Source organism: Odontesthes bonariensis, chromosome 24, assembly GCF_027942865.1.
Source record: "Odontesthes bonariensis isolate fOdoBon6 chromosome 24, fOdoBon6.hap1, whole genome shotgun sequence".
NCBI lineage: Eukaryota > Metazoa > Chordata > Actinopteri > Atheriniformes > Atherinopsidae > Odontesthes > Odontesthes bonariensis.
This window is the reverse complement of record NC_134529.1, coordinates 15,465,725-15,492,725: the sequence shown is the minus strand read 5'-3', so window position 1 is coordinate 15,492,725 and position 27,001 is coordinate 15,465,725. Positions and strand designations below refer to the sequence as shown.

The window sequence follows — 27,001 nt, the reverse complement described above, 5'->3', positions numbered from 1 at the left end:
AGAGCCCACAAGAATGTATTAGTTCTCATTTTCTGAGTTTAGATCAGGTTCCTAAAGTACTGAAAAAATAAAAAATAAAGGCCTCTCAATGCAGTTAATACTCAAATTCAACCATAATACAGTGAGTGGCTGTATTCATCAAAACTCCTTCGTCTCCACTTACAACTGTAGATCAAATCTGGATGATCGAGTAACTGAAAATACACTGTTCATACTCTGAAGTATAAAATGTGCCTATGTACTATGAAATGTTTAACATTGTTAATACAGCTGTTAATACAACACAATCTAAGCGTTTCACGCAGCAAATCAGATATACAGTCAATGTGTACTGTCAAGAACTGAGTGACTGCCAGGGGTGCTGAATAAAATATCACACTGACACTTAAATGAGTTTTATCCTGCAGGGTTTATGGGTGGATGCTATGGGAGGGTCATGAGTGCGGGGCTCTTATTTCCAATGCCACGAACAATGCCTTGATGTCTGTTTTCAACAACCCTACTAAGCTTCCCCTGAGGGAAACGGCCCTGCTTCCAGAAAGAGGGAATACACAATTAACTCAACAAACACATACATTTACATATATGCTAAATGAGTAAGATGCATACTAATAGATCCATCAACACGTGAACATATCTGCAAAAACAGACACATACACACAGCTTGTGTATTCAAGTATTTTCTGCTTTAGTTGCCAGGCACACTAACCACCGCCTTGATTTGATCCTCTCTCTTATCTCTAAGCTTGTCTTCTTTCACCCTCCACTTGCTGTCTTAGCCCACAAATGGATTACGCTCAAAAAATAAGACACAAGACGGGCGGTCGGGGGGGCTTCAGCGAGATGGGGGTGGGGGTTTCAGAAATGGGGATAAATCCATTCTTCTTCGACCCAAGCACTGTGTGTGGCCTTTCTCCTGGATCATTACTGTGGAGTGTGAGCAAAGACCACAAGAAAGAGTTTCAAAGTGAGCAATTAGTTGTCAGTTTTCCTGCTTTAAGAGCTATGATAATATGAGCAGAGAGGAAAAAGAAGGTTTCTTTCTGCTCTGTATGAAGACAGGGGGAAGGAGAGGAGGGGACTATAGGCAGAAAAAGGAAGGAGATCAATGACAAGGTTGGTACCCCAGGCCTGTGGTCTGTTACCACTGATAAGGTGGATCAGAAGAAGAGGCAGACCTATACATGCACACACTCACACGAAACAACCGCATCAAGCCACATGGACACACATTCTCTGTCTTTATCATGCCCTGCTCTGTAATCACAGTCCAGTTATTGACATTTACATTGTAATCCTCAAGAATATACTGCAGAGCACTATCCAGAGGAGGAAACTCTGCCAGACGTTTAACAATCCACAAACACTCTTGGCTGATTTATTAAGTGGGGCTGAAAAAGGTTAGCTTTCGTTGACAAAGAGTGTTGACAGCAACAGAAGCCCTGCAGTGACCCACTACTGGCCTCCAATTACTGGTTTCAGAGCAGTCTGATCAAACATGAGACTCCCAACAGCTCTGAGAAGAAAAACACTTGGTTTAATCTTGAGAATGGAGCCCAAGAGATTGACAGCGGGGCACGTTACCTTAACAGAAGACATAAAAGCCTATGCGTTGAAACCAAGAAAAGAAAAAGAGGTGAAATGGAGGGAAAATAAAGCCATTTCTCTTCTTTAAAGATTTGACTTGAAGAATCACCAGTTAATTCATGTAATATGTCACTGCACCATGTATTGACATATTTGTCAAAAAATAAAAGAAATTATAAAATAGTACAAGTCATGTATAAAATGTGACTCTGTGCCTGCCATCCTTATAAATCGAACAGAATCGATTCAAATAAAATGACAGGAGGAATAATTTTGGAGAAAAGCTGTACATTGCTGTGTGGGTTCAGCCCATTCCTCAGTGAATTATGTACCTTTTTGTGCAAAGGGTTTGTATTGTTACAAACCCAAAGTCTATACCAAAGGGAGTTTTCTCTCCTGCATTAAATATTGCTGCCGAGCTGACTGAAATACCTCGGTAGCAGTCCTGAGCTTTCTTTCTGCACTCGATGACATCACGGTGAGATGCATTTGCATAATGCCAGCCCAGTGGCTGAAGTGGCACACTTTTAAACAAACAATGAGCGGCTGCCTCGAACTCCACCGTTTCTGACCTGACCCATCTGATCACACTGGGCCCTTTTGGAGAGGTGGCTTAAAGAGAGAGGAGCTGATGGTGTGTTCCATCTACCTGCAAGGTCAAATGTTGGAGCAACGAATGGCAGCGAAGCAGAATTCACTCGAACAAATTAATGAAGACTGAATGGCTGGACAAAATTTGCAGTAAATCTTAGAAATGGATGTTGGCCAATTAGACACTTTCATGGGTAATTTTTTGGCATATGCTATGCTTTTATAAAGAATTGTATAGATTGCATCTATATCATTGATCAAAGCAAAAGCATGATGGGTTGCAACTATGAAAGACACTCAATGAAAGAGTGGGTTATTTATTTTGTTTTAGAACACAACATGTTGGACAGAGACCAGTAGTGAGCACACCAACATCCTGAGAGAAGAGATGCATACCAACGTATCCAGTCAGAACATTTTTTAGAATAAAATAGAAGACTTCAGCTTAGAGTGAGAGACCTTATATCAAAACAACTTGGGACAAGTTATCTGACAATTTAATATTGTGGACAATCACAATCTTAATTGCTTCTGCTGAAATGGGTATGTGGTTATGGTTTGCTTGTCTGTTTGTTAGCATAATTACTCAAAAATGAAGGCTCTATTTGCATGAAAATTTTACAGGCGGTGGGGCTTGGCTTTACGTGTGAATAACTTTTGACGTTGAGCGTTCTCGATGTGGGAATTTGCCTCAGTGGAAACATTTATTCTGTAGATTATCAGCTTTTTAGAGGAATCACATCATTGAATATATAATTAACAGCTTTGCCAAATATTAGTTTTTTCCTACTGTGTTTAAGCTCATTTCTCGAAATAAATGAACCTAACAGGATTTCATGTTTCCATTCTCACTGAGACTGTTATTGTTGCACTGTGTAAGCTAATTAAAAAAGTTAATTATAAACCACTGACAATATGTTCGTGTAAAGTAATTATGTTTATCCATAAATTATGTGGCTTAAGAGGAGGCAATTATGTGTACCGAACAATCATCTGGGATCTTTGATAATGTCCATTTTATAGCAGTGAACTATCCGAGCAGCTGCATGCACAACTATTGTATTCATGTGATCTCTGGTCAACTAATTGGAGAGAGCTGAGATTCTGCTCCAAAAGATTGTCATATAATACTCTGGTCACATTACCAAATCCTAACAACAACTATCTGCACAGTGAATCAACTGATAAAACAAGTTTAAGTAAATCTAGGGGAAGAATTAAGATTCAGGTTGTGATACCCCAAAAGATCATCATATATCAGAGGTGAGGATGAGCTACATTGCTTGATCTTAACGGCCAGTGGAAAGAAAGTCAGCTCAGGAAAATAGCTTATAAATCGTTCCATTACAATCAACTGAGTACAGCAGTTATTAAGTTGTTGTGATGGATCAATAGACTCAGACCAGAGCTGTCATGAATACAGTGTGGCTGAAATGTACCTGTATATGGAGACATTCTCTATGAGGTCTGTAGTCTCTGTGTCTGTGATGATGATGCCTTTTGGTGACACCGTCAGCGTTACTTTACGAAACTTCTTGGCACTGGCTCTGGCCTGTAAATATGAAAGAAAAAAAGGACACACAATAAAATCTGACAGAGAAATCTTCCCTCAGGAAAATGCAGTTCCAGCATGACATCCTAACTTAAATGTAAAATGATCCTGCATCTGAAAACACCAACAAAAAAACCCCACAACTCCCATGATATGCTCCTGAGCAAAATCAAGCAGCCTGCATTGCCCCAGAAACATACTATGGAATTTATAAAAGGCAACAGAATGGGGGAGGAATGCTGCAATGTGTAGCCCAGAATCAGCACTTGAGGTCGGGCTGGCAGCCACCGACTCCCCCTGCTGCTTTATGCCATCTGGACTTTAAGCAAAGACAGCCATAGTGCTGAGCTTGTACCCTGTGAGAGTGTCTGTTGACAATGACAGTGACCTCTTCACAACGCAATTAAATCGCAAATGAGTGCAGTTTAGCATCACACTCAAGTGATGACGGGTTGAAAATCACGCAAGTGACTGCGAAGGAACACAGAGAGAAAAAAGGAAGGACGGGAAATAAAAGGAAATTATATCATAATTGACTATTTTTACATATTCAAACTGTGTAAGAGCTCTAATATCTTTACAGGAGGGGACATAAGGCCAATGATGTGGAAGTATCTTTGCTTAAGCAAAAACTAGGGCTTCTCAAGGACAACGAATGGTGTCATGGCTTGCTGTGGGAACCGAAATTCTCTTGAGATGGTTGCAATGAACTGTAGATTCTCCTTAAACCTAAATCAATTTCTAAATTAAATTAATATGTTTTTAAAGGGAGAAATTAGTTCTGTAGCTGACTGAGTTACTGTAGCTCATTAACAGAGAAATCAGCTATGGTTACTGCTGTAGTGTTACCAGTGTCAGGCCACCGGGCAAAAACCAATCTGTCAGCTTAAGGTATGCCAAGTTCAGCTTTTCTCTGTGTTTGGTCCCTCTGTATTGTCTTAAAGCATGTAGCAAATTGTTAAGTATAAATGTATTCAGAACTCCCATTCATATTGATTGGTTTCTAGGGGATCCTTTTTTTTTCTTTTTTTCTTGTTAATCAACTGAATTTTAGTCCTGTCATTAGAGTTCAGGCTCAATTTTAGGAGGGAAGAAGTCTTTAACAGAATATACCCTATCATTGTTAGTGGTGTCGTCTGAATAGGTCTAAGGGGAGAGAGACGGAATTTGAAAAGAAATGGAAGGTAGAAATATTGATAAAAAATTAATAACAGATATATGTCCCTATGCATTAATAATACACTCGTGTGTCTAAAAATAAACAGATTCAAATGTAAGACTCTGTTAGTGGTTCCAAACCAGCCTTATTGAACCCATCCTCAGGAATCCGCTGTCTGGTTCCGTACAGGAAAAAAAGCAAAATAACAGGGTTCTGACAGCATGTGAATGTGCGACCCTTTACAATCCTGGATTAGAAAATGTATGTCTGAAAATGGCTTCTCCTTCACTCCTTACCTGTTCAATGTATTTTCACGATTAAATGAATATCAGTCGCCTTCGAATCTTTTTCTTAGCTCTCTGGAAAATAAAATACTGCTTTCTGAGATCTATGAATCACTGATTGTGTTTTTATTTAAATTATACACAGCATCCCTTCTTTTGTGGAATTGGGGTGGCAACTAAACAAATTTAACACTGCTCTGTTGCATGAAACATAAAACATGCTGCTCATAAAAGTACCCACTGAGGAAAACAAGATTTGACAGTTTTAACATGTTCGTGTTGTATACTACCTGGACTGATTATAAATAGATTTCGTTTGGTCAAAAATCTGCTAAGATCTTCTAATATCTAACTTTTGAGTGCTATTGGAAAGGGCTTGTTTTTAGCAGCATTTACCTGCATTTAAAAACTGTTGGAGCAATGTAAACAAACCAACCCCTTAAATTGTGGTGTTTGTGCACAGATTGAAAGTTAAATTAGGCAAATGTGTAAAATACACATTACCCAATTCAAGGTAATGGGTGGGCTGGAGCCTATCTCGGCTGTAAATGGGCGAGAGAACAGATACACCCTGGGAAGATCGCCAGTCCATCACAGGGCCAACACAGAGACAAACAACCATGCACACTCACACTCACTCATAGTGGCCATTTAGAATCACCAGCTAACCTAACATGCATGTTTTTGGATCGTCAGAAAAAGCTGGAGTGCAGAGAGAATCCACACATGCATGAGGAGAACATGCAAACTCCACACAGAAAGGCTCCAACCCAGATTTCAACCAGGAAGCTTCTTGCTATAAGGCAACAGTGTTAAAAAGTCAAAATATAAAAATTGAATGAACAGGGATTATTTTTATGGGGTTATCCCAAAGGCTAGAGAGAGGGACTTTAAACTGCATATTTCACCACAGATCTTGGCTTATATACCAGCAGTGCAATTTCTGTTTTCTAGTGTGGTGCCAAATTCTGAGCTCCCCACAGAATCTGACTGCCTTCATACCAAGTGTATGTTGAGGGTTAGGCCTCAGATCACAGTGCCTGTATGCAAAAGAGGGTCGGATTGTGCCAGGGGACTGAAATTTGACACAGCAGCCATGGCTGTCAGGTAATGTTCCTCGCGTATCTAAGGTAATACTAATACACTGAACTACTGCACGTCATTTTACTTTTCACAGAGGACAGGGCCTATATAGTACTGTAAATTTAGTGCCAGTGTCTCGTCTTATATTCAGATTGACTCCACCCTTCATTATGTATTAAACATTAACATTCTGATAAAATAGTTTAACTGGGCCATGATAATATTTACATTTAAGAAGTACTTCCCTTTCAGTCATTCAGATAATATACACTGCAGTTTGAGCCTTTATTTTTACAAAACCATTTACAAAGAAATAAAGTATCAGTGCAACTTGATCTTCACAATGTCCTAAGGTCTAAGGCTACGTTCAGACAGCACACTGAAGTGACCCAAATCCGATTTTTTTGGCCCTATGCGACCTGTATCTGATCTTTTCATGACAGTCTGAACAGCACAGATTGGATTTTTTCAAATCCGATCCAGGCCACTTGGATATGTGGTCCTAATTCCGATACGTATCTGATCTTTTGCCATGCGACTGCAGTCTGAACGGCCAGGGCGCATTTATCCGACCTACGCGTCTGAAAAGCCGCTCACATCACAGTCCCACCACTCCTGGCTACGACGACGCACCCAAAAACGGGTCTTTGGATAGACGATGCCACTGCCCCACAAAAGGCCAGGGCCAAAAGCCTGGCTCTTTTTCTTTGTAATATCCTCTTTAAAATTATGCCGTGATTAATGTGCTGGCTCCGGCTGGACAACAACTTTAAAATCGCTTGTAGACGGCCAAGTCCTGCACCCAGCCACAGTAGAAAGTCTCGTAAGATTCTAAAGATTTGTGACTTTTAAACTCCTGCATAGTGTAGTAACTTACACCAAAGACAAGATCATTTACTATGTCTATATATGTGCACGGAGGTAACTACACCAGGTTTCTGTGCCATTCTGCTGCAGGGAGCTCGTAAGGATCACTATTTTGGATGCTCGAGAGCTTTTCCAAATACCGCTGCTTTGCGCTTGTAAGAAGCTTGTCCCTGTAAGGTCCCTTTTCCTTTGCCTTATCTTTCTGCATTGCTTTGCTTTCTTTCTTTTTTTATTGTATTCGTCTCTGTCCTGCCGAAATGATAAATGCGGGAAATTTAAAGATATCTGGAATATATTGGCGTGCCTCCGTTAAGTTCTGATGGCATTGCCCCTGGCAACCAATAGTGTCTCCTGCCAACATGGCCGACCGGCTCACGTGACTCCTCATTCTCAATATGCATTCCTACTCTTACCATCCATGTTTACTTCCGCAAACACTGGGCACGTTCATGACATATGACGTCATCGTACGCTCTTCTGCGCATGCGGGATAGTATGGGGCGGTAAGCCGTTCACACAGCAGGCCACATACAGGTCGCATTTAATTGCAATGTGAACGACCTCACAAAAAAATCCGATTTCACAAAAAAATCGGAATTGAGCATCAAGGCCTGCAGTCTGAACGTAGCCTAAGTGTATATCTTACTGACAGAAGTATTTTTAAACATGTTTTGCTCTTTTAAAAATCATCCAGATATGTGCATTTCAGTCAAATGTGAGGATGAAATGTCTGAGTCAAAAATTCATACATCTATTTCATTCTAATCATCATGAGCACACAGAGGCAACAGGTCCATGACGGAAGCCTAGACATCCCCCTCCTGTCCTGAGTCACACTCTTTAGTTCCTCATCAGTGATCCAGAGGCATTCCCAAGCCAGATGGGATTTATAATCCCTCCAGCGAGTTCTGCTCCGGCGTCTCCTCCCAGTTGGACATGCCCAAAGGGAGGCGACCAGGAGGCATCCTAATCAGATGCCTGAATCAGTACAGCTGACTCCAAAAGTACAATTGACGTAATAACAAGCAGTACAAGGTTGGCTGAGTCATAAGAGGAGCAGAAACTCACCGTGGCAACAATTCTGCGAATGGCAGCTGAAGCCATGTCCTCTCCTTTAGGCTGGCCCACCAGTGTCATACCCAGGTACTTCACATTGAACATCATCCCCTCCAGCAGGGTCTCCTTCGTGTCCGTCCAGTTCTCTGGCAGCTCTGATTGGACAAAAAACGGCAGATAACCAACAAATGAATCAAGTCATTCTGAAACTGCTTAACAAGGATAGAGTGAAAATAAGCTACCAAACAAGCTCCACCTAATCAGACTATCTTTTCCACCTTTTCATACACTTGTAAACAGAAATGTGCAAATGATTCATTACAATATAGCATAATCCACTTAAGTACACACATCACTCAATACAAAGGATACGATTAGATGTAGTTTTAAAACGTCACTGTAGCACTTTAGAACCGTCACCCCCCCTTCACAGGTTCTGGACCATCTTGGGGATCCCTGTACGCCTGAATTGGTAAACTAACAACCAGGCCTGGATTTTCTGCATTAGAATCCCTCTTGCACTCTTAAATCATCTGACATCTGAGTAAAAATGTGCTATGAGATCTGTCGCCTTTTACCGGTTAGGAAGTTAGAACTTCCCCACATGCGCTGGATCAGCAAGACTGTGCAGAGTGTCTGCAATGTCCTGTGGGTGATGTGATTACCAAGCTGTCTTCAAACTGATTACTGTAGGCAGTGTGAGGTACAGCACCCAGGCAGAAAGGTGACAAAATCTCTGGACACCCTACAGCATGAGCAGCAGGAGAAAAATAACATGCAAAGCTATGTAACAGAGCTATGTTTACAGAGGTAAACTGACATAATCTTTTAATCTAGCATTCCAAAACATTCCTGTAACACCAAAGTTTGCTACTATGAAGACAAAAACATGATCGCTATATGACGAACAGCTAAATCATCATCTTAAAGTGCTTTGCTTTCCTTAAATCGCTCTGTAGAAATGCTTCTTGCTCATGTCAACGAATGAATGACTGGAGAGAGAAAGAAAAAGTGACACAGTCTCCAACAGTATGGAGGCTGATACTGGCACTACATTCTCCACATGGGTTGGGCCATCTGTCACTGCCAGACCCCATGCAGCTGTGAAAGCAGACAGCATCCCCATCACACTGCTTCCAACAACTATGAATTATTAACAAATATTCAATCACACTGTGGGGGCCGTTTCAAAACCCGGAACCACATTTGGTGTTATTAAATGTGACTGCTGAGGATACGTGGTGCACAGCATGCTGCAGGTCATTTGACTGTTTTGGCTGAAAGATGGATGATCAGGAGTCTCATATAGTTTGCCTTACGTGGAAGTTTGAATGTAATGTACATGTACTCTTGTGAGTTTATTACTCAAAGCTATCCTTTAAAACTTAACTGATACACTGGGGATACTTTCTTTTCCCCCACTACTGTGGGCACATCTTTATCTATGTTCTTTATATTATGGGTTTATCTTTTAGGTTGAGTTGCCCATTATAATTTTTTCAGAATTTAGAGTGGTGATTGATAAGAGTTCTGTCTTTGAAGTTGGGCAGTCCTCACCAGAACTGGTAAAATATAACAGATCTTTTTACTTGTTTTTTTATGCCTTTAAATTCATGGTGTTTCGCTTTAACCTCAGTCTTCGAGCACTGCAATGTTAAAGCCCTGGTGAGTACTTTCGAGATAAAGTGTGTTCTGATCAGGATTTTTTGGACCCATTACAGGTATAGTTGCTTATTTATAGTAGCTGTACCTAACATCCTAAAAAAAATATTCGACTATAGTTAAAAAATATTCGACTGGCAGCCAACATATAAAAGATATACAAATTACATCATAGTATCCCACTCTTAGTTATTGGAACAGCGCAGAGCTTCATTATATGTGTTCATAGTGTTTAAAAAAGAACATTTTATACAATACAATAAGAATTAGAAGAATTAGCACTCTGCACTCATATGCAGTGAAACACGGGCATTCTAATGATACTCCTGAATCCCTGATCAACACTGCACGTCTTATCTTTGACATCTACCCAGTTCTTGTGATTGTATTGAATGCACAAACCACATCTGGTATGCACATGGTTTTAATTTTATGGTCTTAATCACAAGTGAGTGAATTAACCAGGATATTACCGTGTCAGTGGTGTGAAACCATGTTTGTTTCTAAAAGCGTAAAAAAAGAGCCCTTTCTTCTCCTCTGCTCTTATATCAAATCTTAGATCAGCTCTTTTGATCAGGTGTTACTGAGAAAAACTGATTGAACCAAATCACCTGATAACAATTAGTAACACATGGACCAGAGCACCCTTGTTAAAGATCCCGTTTACATGTTTACTGTTTTGAAACGAGTCTGACAAGTAATTCTTTCCAGGAAAATCAACAACTTTCACGTAGAAATTAGGCCTCTGATATTATTTACCTCTGTGTGAAAGCAGACCCATTGTCCAATAAGATTTTGGAGCAAGTCTGCCACAGATGCAACATGCACAAACTTAATTAAGTCTTACTGACAAATATCAATTATTCATAAATAGTCTCTCAGTCTTTTCAGTCATTCCAAACTGTCCAGGTCGAAACATTTACGGCGTTGTTCGGTTTTGTGAAAATGTCACAGCACTGAAAGCTTAAGTGCTACAGTCCATGTGGCGTCTTCACCAGGCAACACACATGAATTATTAAAGAGCTTTATGTTGATGCTGCAGGGTTTCCAATATATCATTCCCCTAAACGAGGAGCGCTTAAATTTTTAATAAATCCCGTGTGAGCCTACAGAGGGGCTGATAGGAGTGACAGGAACAAGCGGAGGATGGCTAATTGGATTTTAACATGTTGAAAAAGATCCTGAAGGATGAATATATTTGTGCTTTTCGAACTTTTCGGGAAGGTAGAGTGTGTTTACAGTACATGTGCTACATGTGATCTGAGCTCATTTGCATATGTGTGTGTGTGAGTGAGACAGTGTTCATCAAGGTAAATTTGATTTAGAAGAGCACAAAATAAGATTAGACATGGGGCCAGCCTTTGGTGGAGTACTGATGATGTTTCCATCGCATATAAACTGGTGCCTGGCAACAATTTAATACCCAGCATATTGCAGCAAGTGCACTGATTCCATTATCTTCACACACAAAAGCCTCACAATTGGTGCACACCTCAGGAATCATTGCTTTATAAAGCAGAGAGCAAGTTGATGACACTTTCCTGCACAGAGCCTCAAGTGTATTCATATCAAAGTTATAATGCTGCTTCCAAGATATGAGACGCTGTGTAGAATGAAGTACTGACAAGTGCAGCCTTTCACAGCAGCTGATCCGACTTGGGGAAGTCTTGGTAATGCGGTGTGCTCGGCACGCCTTCGGCTACATGCAGCTGTCTCTTTGAGCGCCACGCTAACTAATTTAATTTGCACTGAGAAGTCAAAATCGCACCCGAGTGAATTCTGCTCCAGCTGAACACCTACACTGATGGTTAATTAATAACACAAACAGAAGCACGCAGATATACACACAGGAATAATAGGATGAGAGAGGGTACATGCATAGACAAACGGGGGGTAGACACAAAATGCCCTCAAATTAAAATGCAAACACTGTTTGAACAAGTGCACGCTCCAGGGTCAAAACAGCAAAAGCCCCTTTTTTCGTCTCCCTACAGGTCAGTAAGTAGGACATTCTTTAGTTGGGGGATTTCACACACAGTTTCCAGTCTTGATTTGAGTCTACTGGAATGAGAAGAGCATCCGCATTCAGTAAGGAAACATTTGTCTTGTTTTTTAAGACCCCAGTGACACCCCCAGCCTCCACATCCTCCTTGATATAATCTCTCTGTCTTACTGTTTTACTCATCAGATGGAACTTTGAATCTAGGACACCACCTTGACAGGGAAAATAGGCCGCACATTCAGGGAAGATGGTGGGCTTGGATAGTGTGGGTGTGTGGGAGGGGGGAAGAGAGTGTTTTTTCCTAATTCTGCCTTCAGGGCAGACCAAGTACAGCAAAGTCTTTCCATTCAAGCTCTCACTCTTCTCACTGCTTCCTCAAATCCGTCCTTTAAATCACATCTCACCTTCTGGATCTTCACTTCCTCTGGCTCCAACTGCACTGACAGAAATGATTTTTTAAAAATCCCTCTTTTCATATGGTTTCTTAGAGACTAGTTTATTAGAGGAGGTTTGGACGCCTCTCAGCCAAGACCTTCAGAACAAGCCAGCACTCAAATGCTGAGAAAATCAAAAATGAGTGTCTTTATATTGTCATTAATATCTTAGTTTTGTTTCTTTTCCAGGCATCTATCATATTCAAGATATGGTGTTTACATAGAACATGAACAACACGGTTATCTATGCATGGTTGCTTAAGTAACCAGGTTTCCCACCATGTCTGTAGAGTTGTGCCTAATTTACGATACTAGCCACCACAGTCTTTATCATGAAAGGCTTTTTATAAATCAGAATAAGGTGTTCACATTACACAGCATTCTGGTTTCTATAAGAGTTCTCAAGACAGCACATAAAGGTTATCTCAAAGCCAGGATTAGTTTCAGATATCAGATGTTCATTTTACAAAAATGTTATCACATTACCAAGATTACTGCAAACAATGCCACAACAGTCAGGATGCAACTGTGCATGCAAACACTCAAAAGTAAAGACTGAGTCTCTGAATCAAACAGCTGATGTTGCTAGGCAACCACAGGCTGTATCACTGAAAGCCCCACAGCGGAAGGAAGGTAGTACCTGCAAATTGCATCTCTAAACATTTTGGCAAGGCTTCAAAAGTTGTGTACAAGCAACACAAAGAGCTCAAATATGAGTTGAGGGCTGAGGTTCATGTTTTTTGGGAAATAGGGGAAAAAAAGGGTTTAAGGTAGGATATGCTTCTGTTCAGGTTTGCGATGGGAGCTCTAAAAAACACTTTTCTTGTGTGAATTTATTTACATTATATGATTTCATTTTCTGCTCATAAAGCTCTCAGAAAAAAAAAAACATAAAAAAAAAAATCACTAAAGAGATTCAATTTGGTTTTCGCAAACTTAAAATACATGTTTTATTTATTCCACGTCCGTCAACCAGCTGCTGTACTTTCATAACCTTTCATTTCATTTACAAAGAGCACAAGAAAAAGGATTTGGAGCACAGTAACTACATCAGAGTTTCCCCCGGAGGTCCTTCAATGAATCAGTGCAACTGTGACTCTTTCAGCATAATTTCATTTTCAGCATATTCTCCATCGATGCCCTTCACTTGAAATAGCATACTTACTTGTATTTGTATTGATAATGTGAATTATATAGAATATGTAAAGCAAACAGAGCAACACAAATTGGGAGCTGTTAAGGATAGAATTAAAGAAAAAAAGAAGTAATCTAAGGTCTGTTCAGTGTCTTACTTTACATGCTGTAGAGTTATAATCAGAAAGTGGAGTAGACCAGTAGTGAAAGATACAATTTATTTCCACTCTTAATATCTATGGTTTATAGTTTAGCCAAAAGTAAACAATACGTCTGTCATCCAATCCAAGCTTCCCTAATATGTTATAGGTTTTTTTTTGTTTATTTTTCAATTCAAAGTTCTGGTTTTCAGATATGAGATTGGAGTTCATTTTCACATCTAACTCTTGATTTTAAAAAGACGAATCATGCCTTGATTGCTAACTACTGCACTCTTATTATGCAGAACATAGCTCTCATTAATCTCATCAGAAACCATCTTCCAAAAGCTCAGAAGATCGTTTATTGGAAAGGATCAAACTGATGTCTTCAGCAAAATGCTTATCCTCTCCAATATAGGTGGCAGGTTTGGTCCACAGAGAATGAAGTGGCAGAAACACTGAGGTGATTTTGCAGCCTTGTGTCATTACGCGTCTCAAATTAAAAGCACAAACATGCAAGTTTTGGTCTTGGATGATTTCCTTCTCTCTATTTATAGCAGGCATCCCAGTGCGAAAACTGTGGTAATGTTTACTTTGCAGTCAGCGGCAGTTGGTGAGTGGTTGGTTATTATGTTGTGCAGCAGGACGGATCCAGATAAGCAGACAATGACTTTATTATATGTATCTTTTTAACACAAGCCCCGCAGCTTTGTTCCTCACGAGAATGAGCAACCTCAGCATCACCTATCTCTGCAGTTAGCCTCTGGGGTTTTAATATCTTTATGCGCAATGTCCTGGTTTTAGGAAGATCAGCTTTATGGTTTCTCACCTTCACAATATCAACTTGCTGCTGAAAAGCTCTTAAAAAACCCACCATACACCACCTGCCCAGCGCTAAACAGTCAAAGATGTTTCCCTCAGTGTTTAGAGGAAGCAAATGCAGAGCTGCTTATTTCTTAGTTTGTGTGAGACCCAAATGAAAGCTAATGTCTCGTCTCTTGGATGCATTCATAAGTACCTGTTCTGCTACTTTAATCCGCTCGCTTTAAGAAATGCACAGGGTTATGTCAGTGTTATTTTTACAGTTAGTTTTGTTTACAAAAACCTTCAGTGGCTAAAAATGTCAAATCAAACAGTCAGATCTCAACTCGCTCTCTGAAAATATTTAGAAACTGCACAATTTCTTATTTTAGCTGTTAAAGTTAAAACATCTCCAGATGACAGTTATATTAAATAAGTTCAGAATCCTGACTCTTTTCCGGAGCTAAAATTAGATTTGGACAAAGCAGAATTATTGTGGATAAAACCCATGAACAAGAACGGGTGTCCTCCTCATACATGCTTTGTAACCCAAATGTGCTTCGATAAACATTGTGTCAGCTGTTTGTCCTGTGACTTTTGTTGTGTGGTGTGCTCATAAAAACCGTTCCGATGCCCAAATTTAACCTCACCAGAAAAAGCTCATTTCGATTTGTTTTCCAATCATCATTTATTTGTGATTTGAGAGGTCAGTGACAGATAAACTGCTGAATGAGGACCTCATTTACAAAGCCTTGGTCGAGCTACTTACTGTAAATGCATATGTGTCTGCTTCATAGTTTATCATTGGCAACAAGGCATTGAATACAGAGGCAACTTTAACAGTAAATGTCCATTAAAAGTGCCTTGAATAATATTTATTGAGTGAAGTGCCCACTCTGCATGTGGAGTTCTGTTAGTTATTGCTATATATATATATATAGTTGTTTTTGCCTAAAACTCTAAGGACTATAAGTTCTGCACAAACTGAGTTATTGTTTCTGCATGTAAAGATTTTTAGTGACTGAAGTAGAGTGAAAGGTAAACATGCATGTTATGTGGTACATGAGAGTCAACCATTCAGCGTTTAAGGAGACCTCTCCTTTCAGATATTTATTCATAAAACCCAATTGCTCAGCACCATGAAAGGACTGTTTTCATTAGCAATTCAAACAGGGAACAATCTTTTCTCATCTGATGCAGATCTTTTCCGCCCCAAAGGGGTCTGCCAGCTCCCATTTCAACATCTTCATCAACAATAAATAGCTCCCAAAAATAAATCTATTCATGAAACAGGAGGATTATACTGTTTAAGGGGAAGTCTGGGACTCAGTTATAGGAGAACAAGGCCTTACTTAAGCAACCAGAGGCTTTCCCATCCATTGTCACACAGTACAAATCACCTTTGAGAGCTGCCGATTTCATTGGAGACTGAGTATCTCTTTAACAGATGAGGGCATCCCACAGGGCAACCCCCCTTCATATACATTAGATCACTTCCGACCCTTCCAGCTAAGTGATGGATGCTGGTCTGACACAACCAAATACCTCAGCATCTCAGGTGTCACATCTCTGGAGTATCAAGATAAAGGGATAATCAATGCGAGTGCTTTAGCGATGCGTTCGGAAAGGACAGAATTACCTTTTAAAAATACAAGAAATAAAATGGCCTAACCCTGGTAGAAAATTGTGAAATGAAAGACAGAGGGCTGGATTTGACTCAAGAGAGCCGCAAGCATATATACAACGATGTTTTTCTCATTTTAAATGCAAAGTTCAGAATCTCACAGCTACTGCATTTCCTTCATTTGCAGACATTATGGCAAATAGTACATGACACATTTGATAGATGTGTTTTCCATAATTGTGCTGGAACAACAAAGCATCAGAAATGCTATACAAATTGCTGCACGAGACCACAAGTTAGAGTTTCACGAGGGTTTTTGAGCTGCAGTATAAGTCGTTATTCTTTCACTTTGAAGTGGGGTTGTCTTAAGTGTATATGTGTCTTTACACTTTTTCGCCTTCCTTAAGGTGCTAACGATCAGTATCAACGTTTTTTTTGTCACAAATGGTTGTGGGACAATTTATAGTGAAAGTGAAAACATTTGAAAAAAATGGTGGCATAATTGCTCAGTATATATAAATACTGCAATATATTGGTTTGTGAATCACAGTTTAGAAGACCAACATGTCTGTTTCTACAGCCTATGGTCTTTTGGAAGAGCATATAGAAAAGATCCAAAGAAGAGAGAGATTAACTGAAAAATATCCACTGAAGTTGGTGGGTGTATTTCCACAGCTAATCTTCCTGTTAGGCTGTGTAGTATGTCCCAATAATTTTTGGCAATAAGGTAGGACGGCATCAGTCTTACCTGTGAGGTACAGCTGGGGGTAGGAAGTTTTCTAATCCCTTGTTGCTGCTCTGATGTTGACTGATGTGAAAAAAGGGAGATTCAGATGAACCTTAGGGAAGTATTATTTAATTAAGAGGATTTCATGTAAGATGTAATTTTCTAGAGTAAAATCTAATGTGAATGTGGTGAAAGAAATAGAGAATTTTAAAAAGTGAGGTGGGCAAGGCACCTATTTCCCTTATGGAAATGATCTTTTAAGCAAAACAGATTTCAGTAATTCAGTAAGACAAAGATCATCAGGAAAAAAGTCGATCATCAGCAGCTTGTTTCATAATTAATAATGATCAGAGGAATCAGTGAAAAGCTAATTCACTTATCTCAGTTAGGTTCAGCACCAGCGGCTCATTTTAATTAATCTGACACGACTACAACAGATAACTAATGAGAAAACTTCGACCTAACTTTCCTGTGCTCCGTTTCAATGGTACTAACTGTGTATTTCCACACAATACTGAGCCGAGCAGAGGTTTCCCATTACCAATTTGAGGACATACAGTAGGGTTATTTTTAGGAGTGGGTGCTTTCACTATGGTGCTGAGCTCAGAAGGGTAGATGATGTGTCAGAAATTGTGTAGGTAGCTGAATTTTTTTTTAGAGGTGCAGAATACGGAGGTGGGATTTGTGTCTCCTGTTGAGGCGCAGGTTCAGCGGATATCCACACACATGCCTGCAAGGACACACGGCCGCAGACACAAGAGGAATTTACAGTATTCAAATTTTTTTTTTTCTCGAAACATTCTCATTAAGCCTTTTAAGCCAACGTGACACCCTATCCCACTTTACAGACGGCTGCCATGAACAGTAAACAGTCAGAGCCCTCCAATGTTCGGGCTTCACTTCAGCTGAATTGTGTGTATGCGTTGATGGAACTGAATGAACAAGCACCTTTCCCGTGATAGGATCTCTCGTTTTCTCCTCTGTTGCATAATTCACTTCAGGCCAGGGAACCTTGTTCGTGCTACAAACACTCCAGACAGACTGCAGAGAACAATGAAATGCTCAACTCCATATAACTCAGTTATAAAATGCAGTTTGACTATGCTTGTGGAGGGATGACATTGATAAAAAATATATTTAGATTTAACCTTGCGAGCTTTAACAAAAAATAACCACCTAAACATTTACCGCACATATGTACTGTGAGCCAGGACAAGATGGTTTACACTTGGCATAACCCAATTCTCCTGAGCCTCAGAAAGAGGATCAATATGGAGTCTGATGTGGAGCAGCCTTGAAAACATGAGGAACCGCTTTAAAAAATAAAAATAAATAAATAAATAAATAAATAATTGTTCAATGGAACAGTGACAGAAACAAAATGTTTCACAAAGAATCCAAAAATCTGCAAATCGAAATGTTTCACTCCAAATAGTGTTTTTAGGGGGCCGCTCTGAAATACAAGAAAATGCACATCGAATTTCAAAGTTGTATCAACCATCTTTACAAAATGAGGAAGCAACAACCTTCTGTTAAGTACATAAGTACAGGCACAACAGTGCTAACACACACCTTGTTAGATTCTAATCTACGCACATCCTGCACTCTGTCCAGTTCCTACGCACGAGTCTTGTTTTGACATTGAGAGATAAAGCTCTCACTGCTCAGCTACAACATCCTACCTTATCCTTAAACCACAAAGAAGTACAGAGGTGAATCTCCTGGGGAGCAGCTGGGATTTAGTGCATTAATACAGACCTAACAGCTGTGGAATGTGACAGATGGGCTCTAGCTCAGCTTTGATTAAACACAGACCTAAGACAGGATGACATATTTCATATAAGAACAAGAACACAGGCGGAAAAAGACAAGAAGACCAGTGAGAAGAATAGTTAAGCCCTGTGCAGGCCTAGTATTATCATGTTTCCTGTGTGATGATGTCGCAAGTGCTGTACGGATGTTCACACCTGGCATTAAATGTGTCCTGACGTGCAAATGGAGTGACCACTTGTAATTGGATCTCAGTTACGTTACATGAAAATAAACACGAACCTACATCACACAGTCAAATGAGCAACAAACAGGACATCATTCAGCTCTGCATTGAGTTTCTCTTTGTTATATCAGAATTCCCGTTTTGAGGAGCAGAACTGTGCACAGTTCAGCTCTAAGCATCAGGGGCAAGGCCTGTTAACAGGAAACTGCCAGCACTGGCAGGACAGATCCGGAGCTTTGGAGCTGCACTCACAGCTGCTTCACCGGCAAAGGGCTTCTGTGAAAGACGTTTCCTGTGAGTTTGGATCCTGCTTGGCAGAACTTTTGCTGTTTATCTTTAGTTCTGTAAATAGTAAGAGCGAGAAAGCTGTCAGAATAAAGATGTGTCACTTCCACTTGTAAGAATAAAACCCTTGTGATTCTTTCTGCAACCAAATTTTCTAAATCTTCTGTTCCTTTAACATTTCGCTCGGCTTGGTGTGAAATGAGCAGGAAACATGTCTGCATGTCACTAACCAACAACCAAACACTGTGTTTTCTAAGCAGAGCTTTAACAAATGTTTGTGTGTACAAAAATGTCCTCAATGCCATGACCTCTGAGTAAATTGGGTGCTATCAAACTGACTTCTTTCCTGCATTTGTCATACAAAGTGAGAGCTGTTCAGTTTTTTGTGTGTCATCCTAATTTGCCTTAATTGACATGCACTGCCATGTTTAAATAATAAAATGATACATCATGCAGCCATTGGAAAATTATATCCATCATGTAACCTGAACTGATAAGCAAGAGACTTATGAACCAACAAACACCTGCTTAGAGGTCTGTGGTGATGGCAACATTATAACTTGAATTCACCTGGCTGGGAGACAGGATTTTAACTCAACAAAATCAGACAGTACGTTTTAATCTAAGCTTGCTGACAGACAAATTAACAGGTACTGAAAATACACCTCGACCTCAGGGAAAGGACTTAAGAGCAAGATATTGACTAGATGGCAGAATGACAAGTAAGGGGGGTAACCAGAGTAATTCATGCTGAGAGAGAGACATGAAAGTTTAGATATTTCACAATAAAAAAGGGAGAGATGATGGCATTTCATGGCAACGCATACGGCAGCTAACGAGATATTTCAGGGAGAACAAACACACAGGGCACACTGACAGATCAACACTTCCATCCCTTGAGCTTCACTACAAGCATGGCTTCAAATATCAGTCTCACACAGGGGGGTTCGGCAGTCGACACGAAGATAAAAAAAGATTTTAAAATGGGTCTGCACACGAAACCAAGTGAAAAAATAAGTCTAGTAGAAAGCAGACTCCATTAAAGGCTGTACAGAGCTGTCAGTGAGTTGGTTGTGCTTTTGACAATAATCCTACTAATCAGAGTGTTAGGGGATTTAGTTCATGGACAGTAGTTCTCCTCTGAAGTGGAAAGAGTCTAAAGGTCATGCTCTCACACAAGAATCCAGCAGCGAGTCGGGAAATGGTTAGGATGTACATCTTGTAGGAGAAAAAAATATCTTTTTAAACCTATCATCTATATAAGTTCATTAACAATACATTATGTTTGCATTGCTCCCCTTGTCAAGACCAGAAAAACAAAGTGAAATTCTGATTGTTTGATTATAAAAGTGAGCTTCCTGAGTCTTGTTTTTAAAGAACATTAGTGGAGAAGCAAAGGATTTAAAAAGACCTATATCTTATCAGTTCGAGCAACAACTCACAACATCAGCATCCACTGATCTTTCCAATAAGAAAGCCATTACACAGGCTACTTTGCTTAAAGCAAGCTCCATGAAAAGTCATTAGCATCGCTGTATCATCTAATCTATGCTCAGCCTGTGACTGGTGACAGATGAGTTTGTCAGCATGAACGATGCAGGCTTTGGAGGGGAAATCTGCTCATGCACATGTAAATTTGATATGCTTGCGCAAAGATGAAAGTGTCAGTATTTTGGCTTGACAGGTATTCATGACAGTGTGTTTATACAGGGATCCTGGTGCAAATTCTTAAACAAAGATTTTAGCCATTAATTTAGGTTTAATCTAATTTCTGGTTTAGGTATCGAACTGTGCTTTCACATCTTATCATTTATTACAAATCTTATGCACCTTTTCCAGGTTGCTTTGAGCCAGGATGTATAATCCCAACTTTCAGGGGACAGTTTGAGTGACGTGTGTGTATCGCACAGTCAGAAAATGTTTTACACTGTATTAATATTTACCAGCTTGCCTGATGCGCTGACTCACAATTTGCTTCATTGGCGTGACATCAAAAATAATCCGAGTGGCATCACGTTCTTTTCAAAAATACATTTGTCGTTTCACAGAGGTCACATAAATGTCATTTCCAATCTCCTCTTAGAATGTGTAGTACATAACATACCATCTGAGCAGTTTAATAGACATTACTTACATGTGTTATGATGTCCCAGAAAGTTAGAAGCAGCACAACATCTTGAACATTTTAACACAAAGTCCACGGTGTCACATGCAGCCTGCAATACCTGAGTCAATTAATCAATTCCTCTCTTGTACATGTTGATTAGGACCTGGACAGTGGTCCCGTTAAATAGCCAGACGGAACTCCAACTGGAGCTCAACTAAACTAAGTGCATATACAACCATGATGAGTGAAGCTAAACAAATAAAAAAAAAAATTGTATTGCATGTGGCTCAAACTTTTGCTGCTTTGGTCTTTTGCGTGAGTCTGCAGATTAATTCCACCAGTCAGCCCTTTCTAACTTAAATATTTCTGCGCATCTTAAAAGTTGCAGACATTACTTTTTCTATGACGGTTTCACACACGTCACAGTTTCTTTTGGCAAACACAGACGCAGTGATTTTGAACAGTTTTTAAACCTATTTTGTGAAAGTGGGGAATTTTGCACGGTGGACCAACCGTTATTCTACATTCTGAAGGGAGACTGAGGTGCTAGTACCCCCCCTCACACGGACATTTCCTTTTTTCAAAAGCCTGGTGCTCCATTCCTAGAAAGGAACAGAGCTGGTGCACAGGATGACATATTCGGTCAAACAGCACAGCAGGCCATTTGCATTCAAATTTCTGTTTGCTTGGCTTTCTTTGCCAATGGCAACTGTGCTCACATCATGTCGAGAGTTTTCCAGGCAAAGACATAGGACAAGCTTCAGAGCAGGGCCACAAAGAAGCTTTCAAACCCAAGTAATTAATGATTTCTCACTGAATGGCTATTTAGCAATATTTCTAGAATTAGAAAAAGAACAAGGTGAACTTGTCTTGGTTGGAACTTTCACTGGCCCTGTGGCTTACCAGGCCTGCAATCTCATAGGGGGAAAACTGTGCTACCTAAATTGTGCTTAATCCTGCATTCAGTCACTTTACAGGTAATTCAGGCTTGTTGTGGTTTACAGAGAGATGTAGATCATCCAAAGCAAATTAAGAAACTGCTTGCTGAAAAGCAATTTTTATGATGTAATTAGGCTGTTATGGCTGTAGCACCACAAACGAATTCCGATTCATCATCAGTGTACTGAGGCTGATGCAGCAATCTGAGAAATCTATCGCACCAGTAGGCAGAAAAAGACAAAACAAATGTTAAGCCTTTACAAGATCTTTGAAGGCTTCGTAATACGTTTTGTGTATTTGGTTATTAATAAAGCTACATTAATGGCATTTTAATCTGCATAATTAAATAAAATCCAGCAGCTCCATGACTCCCTATCACTATCAAATTGTCATTTTATTTATCACATTCAAAGCACAGGGATCATCTGTATTTCCCTCTCTCCAGCCCTTCTTTTATCATTTCTTAATGTGGAAGTGGGCCTGCTCCTCCTATTCCTCACTCGTACCTCCCTGACTCACTGTTACTTGAGTCTTAATGAGCCATTGAGAGATAATTGCTCCTTGAGGGCACCAGTGCCACCTGTGTGTCAGTTCTATCAAACCCCGGTCAGGTCTAACAGAACCAGAGGCTATATTCACTGTCAGAGATTCCCTAACAGTCAAATCTAATGATTTGTGGGTCCACTAACTTCAGATGAAACTCTGAGCCGAGCTGCAAATCCACCACACATTCTGACTTTTTACCAATAACACATACAAGATGTGTGTTAAACAACAAGGTGAAAGGCTACCTGTTGCTCCAGTTATTCTTTCATATTGATCGCACGGCCGTGTAGCAGCAGCACAAGACGAAATGCACACTGCAAAACAAAATAGTTTGGAAAATGCAATACTAAATCCCAAGGGCACAGTCTTACCGAATTAAACTCAGTCTAAAGCGGGAACATTTTGGATTGATGTTGACGGTACAGCAGGAGCATGGTGGGTAGCGGGGGTAAGTGCGTCTGATGGCTGAGGCTCAGAAAAGAGCCGCTTCTGTGTGACGAGATCCGAGGGGATGGCTTGTTCTTCGCGTACGCGCTGTGTCCTTGTCCAGCCTGACACCAGCTTTGCCCTCAACAGATTTGACAGGCAGCCACGAGGGCCAATGGGTCAGCGCTGCATATGTCAGTTTTCCTCTGGAGAAATAACACCAAGCTTATAGTAAATGTCCAACAAGATCAGTTTTTGTTAGAGGCATAGCAGGAAATTAAATCTTTTTTTCTTTTTTTTTTGAGACGTTGGCTCATTCATCAAACTGTTAAGAGAACATCAACATCCCCGCCGTCATCAACCAATTAAATGCTTCCATTTCATCTAACCTTCAAGCTAAGTCTATGATTCAATTTAATGTGATAATAATTCTCTGTCTTATGACTATGTTTCTCAGAAGTGTCCCTTTTAAACCAACCTGCCATGACATGATAAATATACCTGAACTGTCTTCAAATTGACTGTGCATGGTCACGAACAGCGATAATTTAAATACAGCGACTCAACATCCACATTTTGCATGCTGTTCCTTTTATCACCAGCTGACAGGACTCAAATAATTCACTCTTTTACAAACTTTAATCACACCTAATTTGTGTGTCTGTGCCAAGCAACTGCAACGTTACCTTATTTGTATTCCGACAGCCAGCAGGCTGGCACACAGACGCTGTCCTCTCAGCAAATTATCTGCTTAGTAGCTGCGGGACATCAGCAGTCACTCTTACCGTCTCTGACCGCAGCTTACACATTTTTCTAGCCTGATTCCTCTGGTGGCTCACAGACACAAACTGCTTTTGTCATCAGGTGCAGAAATCCGACTGGCTTTCTTCTCTGACAATGTCAATCTGCTTTTTCCTCCCTCCCTGCCAGGCACTTACAACAATAAAAGAAGAGGAGCTTAATGCAGACGCTCCTGCTGACACTAACAGTGTCTTTCAGGGTGACATGTTGATGACTCACTTGTCAGATCTTGTCAACAATACATGCCCAGTAATATTGTTGTAATGTTTTAAATACTTGAACGCAGTTTTTCTAGAGAAAATAATTGCTTTGTATTTGGGAGTATCGTCCATTGACTCTTTTGGGCTTTCACATGCGCGATCATGCCGACAACCGGTGAGTTACATGCTGTTTATAAAGTTGTTTTGTAACGTTCCCATGCCAGTAATGTGAGAACCATGCATATGGTTTTGATGGTAAGGCTTGTGACTTTATTGTCGGATGGTTTATAAAGTGGTGTGACGTTTCTGCAGTGTGCAAGTTGTTGTTTTACGTGGAAGGTTTAGCACTTGCCCCTAGCCACCACGTAGTTGGCTAGCATGACAGGCTGCGCAAACAGCGCAATCGCCGCACAGGGAGCGCCGATTTGCACCAGTCTGTGTCTTACTGTCAGTATTTGACAACCTCTAGCAATGGGATTGCGCTTCAAATACCCCGGAGTTCCCCTTTAACGCTCGTATTTTATGCTCAAGCTCAAAACTAAATGCATCCAGAACACCCTTATCAAATGAGAAAACTTTCAAATGCAATGGATTAACGCTCAATATGCAATCTTTTATGTAAAATGTTTCCTACAGAGCCCAAAGACACCAAGAACATCTTCCTGGCTGTGACATGAATCAGTCAAGTTTGATGAAAGCTGGAATGGGCAGCGGCTTAGTCACTAATAAGGAATTGGGGGGGACGAGGCAAAAGCAGCATGCTAGCATTCAAAGGTACGGGCAATGTGGCTGCAGGGAAGGAGCATTCAAGACGACACTTAAGTGAGACGGCAGCCATCAGAGCAGTCAGTCATTGATGATGTGGCAGTGAAGGTTTGTTGCTCTGACCCTTCACTCAGCCCTCACAACCTCCTCTACCTCACTCTGCCGTTTAGTATGAATATTTGTAAAATAATTGCTGCATTCGCTTTATGTCAAGATATCAATTTCAAACACGTCTTTGAACTTTCATACAAACAAACAAAACTATCAAACAAATAAGAAAAATCCTCTGTATTCCTAATCAATGGATTTTTGCCAACCATGGCAGGATATACCCTGATTCTTGCCTAATGGCTCCAGCCCCCACACAACCCTGAATTGAATTGAAAAAGTGAGTACAGAAAATGGATGGATGGATGGAATTTTTGGCAGCCTCCAATTTGCTGCTATTTTTCAACTAGTTTTAGACAATAGCCAATGCCAGTATCAACGAATATACATCATTTTATTAGATTTTTCCTCTAGTGGAATTACCCTATCATTGGGCTAATTCTTATGGCCAGATAAGCTCCTCATACTGCAAGACTTGCTGAACAAACTTCCAATCCATAAGACAATTGAGATAACAGAAAACCTACAAGCAAAAGCCACAAACTGAATGCATCAGCCAACATGAGAGACAGGCGTGAACTTTGGAAGTAGGAAGATGGAACTCTGAATCTCTTAGTTTTCAGCCTCGCGGCGTCTGTTGCACAAATTGAGATGTCTTTTCAGTGAGATGAGCTCTCCCTGCTGATGTAGAATCAAATGGATAAAAGGAAACATGTTTTATGTGTGAGATAATCGCCATCGTTTTGCATAACCATCTCACTCACTTGTTGAACAATGACAGGATGAAGCTAAATATTAGATTTCTACACAGCTCAACCATCTGGTTGGCACGCTTTAAATGGCATGAATTTTTACACCCCTGTTATCTGCTGTAGACATGTCATATCCGCCTTGTGCAATTTTCTTTTTTTTTTGGACTTGTTCTGCATTTATCCCCAATAAATGGTTGGTATTCGTCATACAGCTTAGGTGTAATATCAGGCCTATACTAAATTAGTGTCGTAAAAACTCAGGAGAGATGATAAAATTGTTAATTGCACTCATTTGTGTAGCAAGTAATCATTAACAATTCCAAAATCATAAATCAAATCTACCTCTTAAAGCAGTTGCCCACGTTGCATGTTTACACCATAACAATGAGCCAATATCATGGAGAAGCCACAGCAAAAGCTGTAAATTTGATTTAACAAATAGCTGAAAATGTGTGAGCATGTGATGTACTGCGTCTAAAAAACCGAGTTGAAGCCTCAGAATGAGATTGGAACATTAATGCTTTAGCAAAACAGAGTACAACAGTTTTTTTGGTTTTTTTTACTAGAGTCCAAGGATTTCAAGCATAGATCTTCAAAGCATTGTTTTAACTCCAGATTAAATCCCTTTATTTCATTCTACAAAATTATCTAAAATGTGTTTTCAATTGTCGTGTTACTTATCTAAAATGACTGTGTCAATTAACAGCGTGTATCTTTTGTTCAATATTTATTTCTTTGACGGTTTAATAGTTTCTGACTTCTTATTTCCTAACGTCGTGCTTTTAGTTAACACCTCAGTTGTTTTCCTAAGGAACACTTGGCAGCACTGGCCACAGCCCAATCACTCAGGGTGCAGTGAAAGTACAACTGAGACTTAACAACACAATAAAAGCAGCGCGTAATTGTGCAGCTATTTCCACCGCTGTATACACAGCTGGACTGTTTGGCACCAAAGCAGGAAAAAAAAGGTCACCGGTAATAAAACATAACAGTCCATTAGCCTGCAACAAAGAGACAGAATCCCATAACGCCCTCCTCTCCATCTCTGACAGATAACACCACTGTTGCTACATTTGCAGCACTGAAACGTTGTCCAAACACAAGTACACTCCCACTCACTTTCGTGCTTGGAAGTTCCCCATGTGTGCCGCGGGACGCCGGGGCTCTTGATGATAGCTCTGCCGGCTGATTTCAGGGCATCCATCCCGAGGTGTGTCCGCTCTCCGCCAGGTGGATTCCCCCTGAGTGTCCGCACCGCAGGGAGCTGAACACGGCGGGATGCGCTCCGGCTGATTTCACCAGAGAGGACGCAGGCGAACAGGGAGATACAGACACAAGTTCCGACCGCAGGTCTCTCTGCTTCCTCTGTCCCC

The 27,001-nt window shown here is 40.3% G+C and overlaps 1 protein-coding gene across 3 annotated transcripts in view; it reads right to left on the bottom strand.

Moving 5' to 3' along the window:
• The window catches only part of LOC142375457 (low density lipoprotein receptor adapter protein 1), a 46,014-nt gene extending 19,013 nt beyond the window's left edge, over positions 1-27,001 (bottom strand). For all 3 annotated transcript variants that reach the window (XM_075459477.1, XM_075459479.1, XM_075459478.1), the window contains exons 1-3: positions 26,748-27,001; positions 8,192-8,334; positions 3,618-3,730 (exon numbers count right to left, since the gene is read on the bottom strand). In XM_075459477.1, the coding sequence (XP_075315592.1) occupies positions 3,618-3,730; positions 8,192-8,334; positions 26,748-26,832 (341 nt within the window). In that variant the 5' untranslated portion in view covers positions 26,833-27,001. The remainder of the gene's footprint in view (positions 1-3,617; positions 3,731-8,191; positions 8,335-26,747) is intronic.